The following is an 11,284-nucleotide window of genomic DNA, read 5'->3' as shown; positions in this document are numbered from 1 at the left end:
GGCCTGCCGGGAGACGTAGTCCAGAGCCTCTTAGGAAGCTGGACTCGGAGTCCCAGCGAGCCCGGCGGCGCGCCTGCGGTCCGCGACACCGTCCCGCCCCATGGCCTGCCGGGACATGTAGTCCAGCTCTGGCGGATGCCCAGGCCCGGAGCGAGCGGCGGGACTCGGTGTCCCAGAGAGCTCCGCGCTGGGCTACAACGCCGCGCTCCGCCCTCGCTGTCGCCGCCGCCGCGGCCGCCGCCGGCCTTTCTTCGGCTGTCGCCGCCAGAGCCGCTGCTTTGCGGGTTGGAGGGCCCGGCGTCCGGGGCGAGCGAAGGCAGCGGGTGGGAGCCTGTGCGGGCACTGCGGAACGGGCCGGGGGAGGCCGGGATGGAGCCCCCCGGAGGTGGGCGCGCTGCCGGGCGAGCCCGCGCCTGGGGCAGTTGGGGAGGGGGCCGAACGGTGCGGGGAGTGGGGCCGGGGAGGAGGGCACCGGGGGCGGGGTCCGGTGCGGGGAAGCGGGCCTGAAAGCAGCGCCGGGCCGAGCCCTGAGGTGGGAAGGGCCTCAGGGATGCCCAGGGTGGGCAATGCCCGAGCTGCAGTGGGTTTCCCCCCCAGAGTCTTTGTCCCCCCCACCCGCCTCCAGTTTGTTCCCAGATGGTCGGAGGAGGGGGCGGCCGCCCGACCTGGCGGAGCCCGTGTGCGCTGAGAGGGATACTGAGCTGGCCTGCTCTCTCTCCAGTTGACTGAAGCGAGCGAGCCGGGTTCCAGAGCCTCAGGCGGAATCCAGGGCCTCCGGGGCTGCGGCGGATGGTCTTCGGGCCGCGCAGACATGGCTCACCTCAGGGGGTTTGCCAACCAGGTGAGGGTTGGTTCTGGGTTGTGAGCGCGCGTTCGCTGGGTCCCCTGGGACGAGAGCACCGCCTGCAGAGTCCGAGGTCCCGAAGGGGCACCTTTTGCACCTATAAGTATCTCTCCCACGTCTGGGGTTTCAGGGGAGCCCTCCCCTCCAGGGTGTGTGGGATGAAAGGAGGCCTTCAGGGGGAGCCTTGTGATGCGCGTGTGTGGCCGGAGTGGGGCGCAGTCCTCAGGGGCTGCTCGGGCGGGCACGGTTGGTTCGGGGGGGCTGGGGCAGCGTTTTGGAGGCAGAAAGCCCCCAGGCCTCTGACCGGAACCACTGGAGGTCAGTGGCAGGTGTGCAGAGACCTGTCTCAGGAACAGGGCGGGGCAGGGCGGGAACCTGGATCTGCAGGGACAGCGAAGGTCAGAGTCCACGCTGGAGGCTGGGCCTGGGCTGGAGGAGGGGCTCTGGGGGACCCCTCCCTGGTGGGCACTGAGAGAGGCTGCGAATGTGACTAAGCCGCTGTCGTGGACCAGTTGGCAGGTAGAGAAAGCAGAGGACCCCTGTGGGCATGGAGGGGAGGTGGAGAGGGCTGGTCTGCAGAACCATGTTTGCCCAGGCTGGGAGTGCTTACCTGGGCGAGGCCTTCTCTCTGCTGTCTTTCTTCTTTGGTTGATGGCTTCTTGTATTTTGTGGCACCGGCTGCCTCAGGGACCCTCTGTAGTGTGCCCTGAGTTTGCCTGGAATGAGGACCCGCTGCTGGTGCCAGGAAGGGGGGTGCGCATGGGGACTCGTGGTCTGTACCTCCTCCCTTTTTGTTATTTCAAGGCCAGTGTGATGTGATGCTGATTCGAAGTGGAGTAAACCACCTGGTGGCAGGTGTTCCTCTGGACGTGCTGGCTTGGGCTGATGCAGGCCAACTGCTGCATGTTGGGAGGACCTCTGAGAAAGGGAGTGCTCCTCCAGCTCGCACGTGTGGGGACCAATGCGAACAGCCTGCAGGAGGAGCAGGAGGCCCGTGTCTGTGCAGGAGGAGCAGGAGGCCTGTGTCCATGTGTGGCCAGGAGGAGCAGGAGCCAGGGTTCAGCTCCAGACACAGGCCGGCTCCTTGGAGAAACCTGGAAGGCCACACGCAGTGTTGGGCAGGGTATCTGGGCCCAGCTGTGGTCACAGATGGGAACCAGGGCTTGCTGACTGATGCTAACGAACAGGTTTTTCATTCATATCTGACATTGTGTATTTGGTAAATTACATGACTAACGCTGGGAGAAACGTCTGCCTCCAGCTTGTTTTTAAGAGCTATAGGAATAGCTCCTGTGGGTTCCAAAATGAGAAATTGGAGCTGCGAGCTGCCTCTTACCCATGTGCTGATGGTGCTTGGTGCTCGGCCTGGAGTGTTCAGTCAGATCCGGGAGGGAGGGCGGGTGCAGAGGAGCTGAGGAAGGAAGCCCCCTTTGTCCTTTCAGGGGCAGAGAGACTCAGCCTTTGTCAGTGATGGTTGTCACGGGACCTGTGGGGAGGTCCCCCACAGCCTGTGCTCCTACCCTGCCATTTCTCTTCACCAGCTAGTGCCCACCTGCCTGCAGGGCCTGAGTGGCTGCCGGTGCTCATTGGGGACAGCTTGGCTCTTATTTTGTGGGGTGACGCTAATGGCAGGCACACTGCCACATGGTGTGCCCAGATCTGACGGCACCAGGCTGACTTGGAGAACAAGGGTCTTGACCGCCAGTTGGGTGACCTGAGTGATTGTCCAGACCATGTACATCGCCTAGAAGGGCAGCCTGGGCCCCAGACGGGGGAGCTGCTTGCCTTTCCTTCACCAGGGTTTGGGAATGGTTGTCCTGTGATTGCTTGTAGGGTCAGTATCATAGTCTGGACTATTCCCGTCACACCCTGTCAGCTCAGTTGACTGACCTGCAGAGGTGGGGACGCAAAGAATATGGGAGTTGAGGGTTGGGGGTCCCCCTTCCATATTGAGCTGGAACCCTGGCTTAGGGGTGCTCTGAATTCTGCTTGAGGCTGCCCGGCGTTTCCCTTGGGTGGCTGCGTGGATCAGATTCAGCTCTGGCCGGGTGTGCAGAGCGACACTTCTGAGCAGAGGGTGTGTTAGCAGTAGAGGCCTGAGAGTGGTTTGGGGGCAGGGGCTGAGAGCTAGAGGGGCAGTGGTGATGAGGGTGCTGCCAGGCCTCAGTCCCACCTCCTCTGGGTCTTAGGCCACCTCAGAAGGAGAGGACTGTCCTTGCAGTGACAGAGGTCGCAAGGTCAGGGCACCAGCTGGACTGCAATCACTGGACAGCTGGGTGTCTTACAGGGCTGCCCCAACATGAGCTGGGGCTGGGGGCAAGCCTTTGGGGCACCCGCTAAGGACTGTGGGAAGGCACTGTTTGGGTCAATGGGGGAGGAGCAGGCAGAGAGGGCCCTTTCTGGACTACATTCCACACGTGGCCAAGGCTGAGCAGGGTGCATTGAGGTTCCCCACCCAGGTCATGCTGATTGTCAAGTGGTCAGCGGTGTGGGCAATGCAGTGATGAGAGGCTGTTCTCTCCAGGGGGCGTTGGTTCTATCCATGACCCCATCTCCCTTCCTGAAGATGGCTGAGCAGCTGTGATTTGACGCCACACACCTGTTAGAACACGTGAAGCAGGAGAGAAGGGGCTGGGGCAGCCTGGCGTGAGGGACCTGCACTGCCCTCTGCTTTCACTGTCCTGCCCTTGACCTTGACTTTGGGGATTTCTGGCAGCGGTTGGCTGCACGCTTCTGCGGCTGTTTCCTCCACATGCACTGGACTGCCATTTCCCGTGAGGGAGGGAGAAGGGCCTCGTTCCTAACTGGCTGAGTCAAGGTGCCAGTGGACACCCATAAGCCTGCTTGAGGCACTGCCTGTGGCTGCATCCCCTGGCTTTGTCCGGCCTGCCTTATTGGGGAGGGTTCTGAATTGAGACCCTGCTTCTGGCCCCCGGCCTCTGCAGTGCCTGCTTACCTGTCACCTGCAGCTCTCTTCTGGCTTGCCTGGTACCCAGAATCATCCAAGGTGTGTTCAGAGGGGTGGGCCTTCGTATGTCCCCTTCCTCCCTCCTGGTTAGGAACCCCAGGAAGGCAGGTAGCTGGTAGCTTCTGATTGACGTGGTCTCAGTCTGGGCCAGGCTGGAGCTCTGCCTGGGGGTGAGCCCAGGGTGAGCATGGGCCCTGAGAGGAGCACTCCCGCCCTGGGCCGGTGTCAGCACCTAGTGCAGCAGGTGTGGTTTTTGTCACTGCATTGGCCCTGGTGTGGGTGCTTTGGTGGGGTGGGGTGGCCTCTTCAGAGGGAGGTGTGCCCTGGGGCATTTGAGGTCTACGGGACTTGGGAACCTTTCTGCCTCTGTCCAGACAAGGCCGCTAAAGGACATGTGGGTCCTGGGCACCTGGCTCCCTTGTCACTGGGCTTGCAGGGCCAACCCTGGCTTTCTGAGAACATGGTCTGTGGTGGTGGGTGGAGTGTAACATTCTCTGGAGCCCAGGAAGCCACGTGGGCAGGACCTGGGGGATGCCCAGGGTGGCCCTGGCCAGCTCTCTGGTGTTGCTGTCCTCCATGCAGCCCCCACACTGAGCCCTCTGAGCCCCTGATGCATTGAGGGTCACAGCCCCTCTGCCAGCCCTGTCCTGGGCACCATCTGCACTGGCAGCTCTGTACCTTTCTGGCCTTGTTTGTGTTTAAATCCGAGGGCCATGTGGGGCAGTTTGCTGTGATACTTGAGTGTCCAGGGTCAAGCTCCGTGCTGGTGTGAGGTGCAGTGTCCTGAGGACTGCGTGGGGGTGGTGAAGGGAAGCCCTTTCTAAGGGGGTGTGGCTGTCAAGTGAGTTCATGCACGCTGGGTGTTTTGTTTAAGATAATTTTTTTAGAGTAGTTTTAGGTTTACAGGAAAATGAGTGAGAGGTCTGGTCACTGCCCGGGTGTTAGCATATTATTAATATCTTGCATTTGTGTGTTAACGTTTGTAAAAATTGATGAGTCAACGTGGATACATTATTAACTATGCCCATGGTTTTCATGTGGTATTGTATCCTACGGGATGGTCTCACTGCCTAAAATCCTTATGCTCCCCCTACTTTTAACCCATCACTGTACCTCACTTGGTCCTCCCCACCGGTGGGGGTGGGCAGCGGGTGTGAGCTTTGTGGCCCCTCCACCTGCCCCACACCTCCACCCCTTGGCTGGAGCCAGGCCTCTGTGCTCTCTGAGGATCTCCCTGTGGAGGGTGCATTTTGGTTTCCTGAAACAAAAGGGATGAAAGAGGAAACTCAAAAAGAACCTGGGTGAGCTCTTGTCTGCTGCTGGCACATGGGATCCCCACGTCCCTGCGGGCTGCCCTGCCCTGACGGGGCTGCCCACCCTGTGTCCCTGCAGCACTCGCGTGTGGACCCCGAGGAGCTCTTTACCAAGCTGGACCGCATTGGCAAGGGCTCCTTCGGGGAGGTGTTCAAGGGCATCGACAACCGCACCAAGGAGGTGGTGGCCATCAAGATCATCGACCTGGAGGAGGCCGAGGACGAGATCGAGGACATCCAGCAGGAGATCACTGTGCTCAGCCAGTGTGACAGCCCCTACATCACCCGATACTTCGGCTCCTACCTGAAGGTGTCTGGGGGCGGGGCCCGTGCTCAGGTGGATGCCCAGGGTTCCCTGGGGCCGGGGCTAAACCCAACAGTCTCTGCACCTGCCCCCATATTGGAACACCAGGGAGGAGAGGCATGGCCTGACAGCGAGCATGGACACAGCTTCACAGTTGAGCAGGCCCCCAAAACAACAGCCCAGAGGGCCAGGCAGGTGTTTGGGAGACTCCTCTCTCATCCTGAGGGGGAGCCCTGGGAGAGGCAGGGCCTGAGTGGAGTCTGCAGAGTCTGAATGGGCTGTATGACTCCCTGGCTGGGGTAGCCCCAATGGGAGGGCGTTTATGAGGTCCTGTAGTAGAGCCCAGTGCCAGCTCGGGGGCCTGCCCAGGGCACACAGTGTGTGGATACATCGAGGTCAAGTGCTAGCTGGGCAGCCGTCTTCCCAGCCTAGTTTTTGATGGCCTGTTGCAGAGTAGACTTGGCTACTTGTCTGAGCACATGTTCCATCTGCAAAGCTGCTGTCATAGGAGTGTGATGGGAGGGGAGCCGGGTGAGGCTGCTGGATCCCTTTCTTGAAGGGTTTCCCACAGGCCGGAGCCCTGCCTGGGAGTGTGTCATGGGGCCTGGGGTGCTCCCTGCTGACTACCACATACTGACAGGCATTTCTCTGGTCCCAGAGCACAAAGCTGTGGATTATCATGGAGTACCTGGGCGGCGGCTCCGCACTGGACCTGGTGAGGTGTAGGCTGAAACGGTGGGCAGCTTGCTAGGGGCAGGACCAGACAAAAGGTTGCTATGGGGTTGTCCCAGCTGTGTCCCTAGACTCCTGTGGGCCTCCTTTCCTACGCTATCTTGGTGTATTAAGTCCCCACTGGTGGGTGTTGAGGGTCCTGGGCATCTTCTGGCCTGGGGAGGGGGCAGGAGGGTTAGTGTCCCCAGTCATACAGGCGTAGAATGTGGCTGGGACCCCATTTTCATCTGTTACCTTTACAGTGAAGGTGAAGGTATTGTATGTTCTCTAAAAACAGCCTCGTGACCCACACCGGAAACTTCATTTTATTTCCAAAGTAGTTCATGGAGTAGGGAGCCCCACTATGCACAGGGTCACCCTCCCCTGGTGGCGAGGCGGTTGAGCCGGGGCCTTGGTGACAGTCTGGGGTGGTGTGGAAGGAAGGGCAGATTGGCCTTGGTGGAGGGAGTCTGAGGCCCTGCTCTCCGGTCTGTGCACAGCTGAAACCGGGCCCCCTGGAGGAGACCTACATCGCCACGATCCTGAGGGAGATTCTGAAGGGCCTGGACTACCTGCACTCGGAGCGCAAGATCCACAGAGACATCAAAGGTCCCTCAGGGCATGGCTCCTGCCTGGGCCCCTGAGCTCCGTGACCCTAGAAAGACCAGGGCATGAGGTGGCAGGTTGATATGGGCATGTGGATGGTGGTGCCAGGCATCTGGGATGCGGGGACCCTTGTAACCCAGTGCCCACTGGATCCTGAGCACAGCCATCAGCTCGATTGCCAGAAAACAGCCAGTAACTGGTAGAACTTTCTTAGCACCATATTTCTGTATGGCAAAAACACCTACTGTGCGCCTAGTGTAAGAAGGGACCCTATTTAAGCCAGAAGTGTACTTCTTTGTGTCAGGTGTGGGCTGGCCCTGCTGAGTGTCCCTAGGAGGGATGTGGCTGAGAGGCTGACTGGAGACTGGTGGAGTGAGGGGAAAGCTCTGCCTGTTGGGCGGTTTGGGAGAAAAAGGCAATTGCTGTGTTTTTGGGATCTGTCATAAAAGGCAAACTATGGCAGGGTCCTGGAGCTTGGGCTGGGGGCTGCACACGGTGGGCCCCTAGCTTGCTGGCACTGCCCCATGGCCTTGAGTCTGAGGGTGGACAGATTGGTCCCATCTCTAGCCTGCTGGATGGAGGAGAGACAAGATGAGGTCTCAGGGACAGCTCTGCTGGTGTCCCCAGGAGACCAGGTGGCTGCCAGCAGGCGTGTCTTTTGCAGCTGCACATAGGCTGGGGGTGCGTGTGGCTCAAAGGGTGACGCCCTGCCGTCCTGTGTTGGGCAGCTGCCAACGTGCTGCTCTCAGAGCAAGGTGACGTGAAGCTGGCAGACTTCGGGGTGGCGGGGCAGCTCACGGACACGCAGATCAAGAGGAACACATTTGTGGGCACCCCCTTCTGGATGGCACCCGAAGTCATCAAGCAGTCAGCCTATGACTTCAAGGTGGGCACGGCAGGCATGAGGGTGGCTGCAGCAGGGTTCAGGGTGCCCCTGGTGGCAACTGTCCTGTGTGGCTCTGTCCAGGCCGACATTTGGTCGCTGGGGATCACAGCCATCGAGCTGGCCAAGGGTGAGCCTCCGAACTCTGACCTCCACCCCATGCGCGTCCTGTTCCTGATCCCCAAGAACAGCCCGCCCACGCTGGAGGGCCACCACAGCAAGCCTTTCAAGGAGTTTGTGGAGGCCTGCCTTAACAAGGACCCCCGCTTCGTAAGCTTCAGGCCCCTGGCTGCATGGGGTGGGCCAGGACAGTTCCAGCCCTCTGGGAAGGTCTGGTGGGAATGGGAGGTGACAGGGCCCTAGGCCCCGCCTAGTTCAGGGTCTGGGGAAGCTCTTGGAGGGTTTTGGCCCAGGGCAGATGGTGGAGCCCAGCCCCAGCTTCCTGGTTGCCTCCCCCGGAACCCTCACGGTCCTGTCGGAGAGCTTGATGGCCAGGCCCATTCCCAGCCTGGCTGGCTGGAGTCCAAGCTCCAGGAGTTTAAAGGATGAGCCCAGCCAGCCCTCACCCAGTGATGCCTGCCCGTTGCCCTGCAGCGGCCCACCGCCAAAGAGCTCCTGAAGCACAAGTTCATCACACGATACACCAGGAAGACCTCCTTCCTGACCGAGCTCATCGACCGCTACAAGCGCTGGAAGTCTGAGGGGCACGGCGAGGAGTCAAGCTCCGAGGACTCGGACATGTAGGCCTGCTTGTCACGCAGGGCATCTGCCCTGGGCTGTGACATGCAAGGGGTCCCTGCTCCAGGGCGGGAACTTGGGTGCTGGTTTCTGAGGACCTTTGTGGTCACCTGGCTCCTGCAGTCTGAGCAAGGCCCTACCCAGCATTTAAGGCCGTGAGGATGCCTCAGAAAGTAGTGGGGTGGGGGCGCTGAGAGGCGTGTGCTTGGGATCCCCCTGAATCCTGGCCCTCAGGGCCCTCTTGACTTCACTCTCCTCTGCAGTGATGGAGATGCTGAGGACGGAGAACAGGGCCCCATCTGGACGTTCCCCCCAACCATCCGGCCGAGCCCACACAGCAAGCTGCACAAGGGGACAGCCCTGCATGGCCCCCAGAAGGTGCAGTCCCCCAGGCCCTGGCCCTGCATGTGCTGGGAGGGTGCCTTGTGCTTCTCACATTCTGCATCTCTGATGGAGGCTAGAAATGGGGCCAGGGTGGAGCACACCTGCCCCAGGAATCCACTTGCCTCTCTGCCCTGTTCACCTCGCTGTGGCCTTGCTTTTGCAGACTGTGGAGTCCGTCAAGAGGCAGCCGCGGTCCCAGTGCCTGTCCACGCTGGTCCGGCCTGTCTTCGGAGAGGTGAGGGCTAGGCTGGGGGTTCTGTGGGGCATGGGGCTGCAGTGCCCAGTACACAGGGTTCCAGGTCCCTTGGAGTTCACAGTGCTTTAATTCTTGGCCAGGCTTTGTAGCAGAAGGACTAGGAACAGCTGAGACTGGTTGCCCTAACATGGCCCTCTCAAGTTCCCTGGCCTGCCCTTGTCCCGCCTGGGGTCCCAGGATGGCTTTGAACTGCAAACATATGGGATGACCAGAAGCATCTTGAGGCCTAGTTCTTGCTTCATGGTGATTGATCCTGTATCTGTGTCACCTGCTGATGGGAGTATGATGCAGCTGAGAGCCCCGAGAGTGGCCAGTTTCTACCCCAGAGTGAAGGCAGCACCTGGAATCCAGGGAGGGGGACAGGATGCAGCAGAGTCTTCCCGAGGAAGGTGGGGGCGTCTGGGCAGGGCAGGCACGCTTCTAGCCCCTGAAGCCTGGAATTCGAGGGGAGGAGGTTGGATGGAGCTGGTTGTCATGGACCCTGCAGGAAATTATGAGCTCAGCTTGAATACTTGGATTAGAGGCTGGGCCCCACGTGGGGTAGGAACTGGGGAGTTGACAGGTGTTGGAGAGAAGGGCGGGACTACCATATCCCAAGCTGCTTGGAGCGTGTATGTGTGTGTGTGTTTATGGGGGGGATCTGTAGGCTGTTGCAGCTTCCACAGTGAGCCCAGTGGGGAGGCAGAGCCCCACCCAGGCTGGCAGGGGCATCCCTTAGGGGTCCTGATCCTGTAAGCTGGGCCTGAGGTCTGGGCTGCCTGGTGGGGTGAACTGGGAGACATGCAGGCTCTTCCTCGTTTGTGTCAGGTGTCAGGGTGTGGCAGGGAGGGCCATGCTGACCTGTCCCCTAACGGCTCCTGCCAGGTCAGTGGTTCCCACAGCTTGGGGCAGCGTGGAGGCTGAGGGGCGGCTACTGGTGCCCTCTCACCCTGAGGGTCAGCAGGCGGTCCGGCTGTGCAGAGCACTCTGGGAATTAGTTTCTGGGCTGTTTTCTCAAGTCCGTTGGACCTGAGGCCTGAGTGTCACTTACAGTTGGGAGGAAGTCCTGTGGTTAGCTGGGTCTCCCAAAGCATGGCAGGCTGGCAGAGACACCCCTGTTGAGAACCAAGACCTGAGACTCTGAGGGGGGCAACCCCTGGTTGGACCCAGCCATCCTGGCTGTATGGTGGAAGGACCATGAGTGGGGCCCCCAAATGCAAGTCACAGGAGAGAGCCTGAGAAGCCTTCAGTGTGAGCCTCTGACCAGGCGCATGGTGGTCTGTCCACAGCTCAAAGAGAAGCACAGGCAGAGCGGCGGGGGTGTGGGGGCTCTGGAGGAGCTGGAGAACGCCTTCAGCCTGGCCGAGGAGTCCTGCCCCGGCATCTCTGACAAGCTGATGGCTCACCTGGTGGAGCGGGTGCAGAGGTGAGGGGGAGCTGGGGTGGGACCCCAGGACGGGCTATAGGGGTCACTTTGGAAGAGGCTCTCTGTCTCTCTTCCTTTCTGTTTTGTAGCTTCAGGGCTGGAGAGAGGAGGGTGGCGTTTCCTGCCAATAGTGGGCTACAATGGGAGGTGCCCCCATCCCCTCCCAGGCTGCTCTGTGTTGCTGGCCTCAGCCCACGCCACCTGGTGGCTTCCTGTGGGCCTGCACTGGAGCCAGGGTAGTGACAGGGCCTCTCTCCTCTAGGTTTTCACACAACAGAAACCACCTGCCGTCTGCCCGCTAAAGCTGCTGTTTGTGCAGAGGGGAGAGAAGGGTCTTGTTTTGAGCTCTGTACGGACTGTGCTGACTTGGAACCCCTTGTGGGACAAGGCCCCCCACCCTGTGCTGAGGGCTGTCTGCTTCCATTTCCTCCTGGCCTGGCTGAGGTTACCTGGCAGCAAAGACTCATGGAGAACTGTGCAGCCCTGGAGGCGGCAGGTGCAGCCTCCTCAACTCCCCTTGGCAGAGCCGTCCCCTCCTTGGACTCCTGGGATGGCAGCCACTGGAACTGAAGGTGGGGAAGCTGTTGGGCAGATCAGCCTTCTCCCCCACGCACCCAGGCCCCCGCCCCCACCCAGGGCCCACGTTGGCCCACAGTGGTTGTACATTTGCCTTGTGGTGTTGGATCGGGTACTGTGTCTTCTCATAAGTACGAGTGTCAGCCAGAATGTTTTTTGTTTAAGAAAACTGAACTTCCTTGTTTCCCCTTATACTCTGAGGTTAAGGTGTTAGTTTTCATAGGACATTGAAGGCTTCTGCCACTTTCAATAAAGACCTGAAATGAAGACATACTGGTGGTGGGTGGGGATCTAAG

General features: G+C 60.3%; 1 protein-coding gene and 1 long non-coding RNA gene across 5 annotated transcripts; one reads left to right on the top strand and one right to left on the bottom strand.

The window, feature by feature from the left end:
• The first annotated feature begins 200 nt into the window (after positions 1-200).
• Positions 201-11,259, top strand: STK25 (serine/threonine kinase 25). Of its 4 annotated transcripts, none has more exons than XM_006083010.3 (12): positions 201-323; positions 722-841; positions 5,205-5,435; positions 6,088-6,144; positions 6,641-6,749; positions 7,475-7,632; positions 7,714-7,899; positions 8,224-8,369; positions 8,631-8,745; positions 8,915-8,986; positions 10,276-10,412; positions 10,675-11,259. In XM_006083010.3, exons 2-12 carry the CDS (start codon positions 812-814, stop codon positions 10,712-10,714), a joined length of 1,281 nt encoding a protein of 426 aa, XP_006083072.1. In that variant the 5' UTR covers positions 201-323; positions 722-811; the 3' UTR covers positions 10,715-11,259. The 4 variants fall into 4 exon arrangements, with proteins under 4 accessions (XP_006083072.1, XP_023599897.1, XP_006083071.1 ...); XM_023744129.1 differs by having other exon boundaries at positions 221-306; XM_006083009.3 differs by having other exon boundaries at positions 222-385.
• LOC111823247 lies at positions 9,056-10,280 on the bottom strand. The gene is made up of 2 exons (XR_002826256.1): positions 9,848-10,280; positions 9,056-9,488 (listed from the first exon to the last, which is right to left on the bottom strand). It is a non-coding gene; the product is annotated as an uncharacterized LOC111823247 (long non-coding RNA).
• Positions 11,260-11,284: the final 25 nt, after the last annotated feature.

This window comes from Myotis lucifugus, unplaced genomic scaffold (assembly GCF_000147115.1).
Source record: "Myotis lucifugus unplaced genomic scaffold, Myoluc2.0 scaffold_5, whole genome shotgun sequence".
Taxonomy (NCBI): Eukaryota; Metazoa; Chordata; class Mammalia; order Chiroptera; family Vespertilionidae; genus Myotis; species Myotis lucifugus.
Note: the sequence above shows the minus strand (reverse complement) of the source record. Positions and strands in the feature narration are given on the sequence as shown.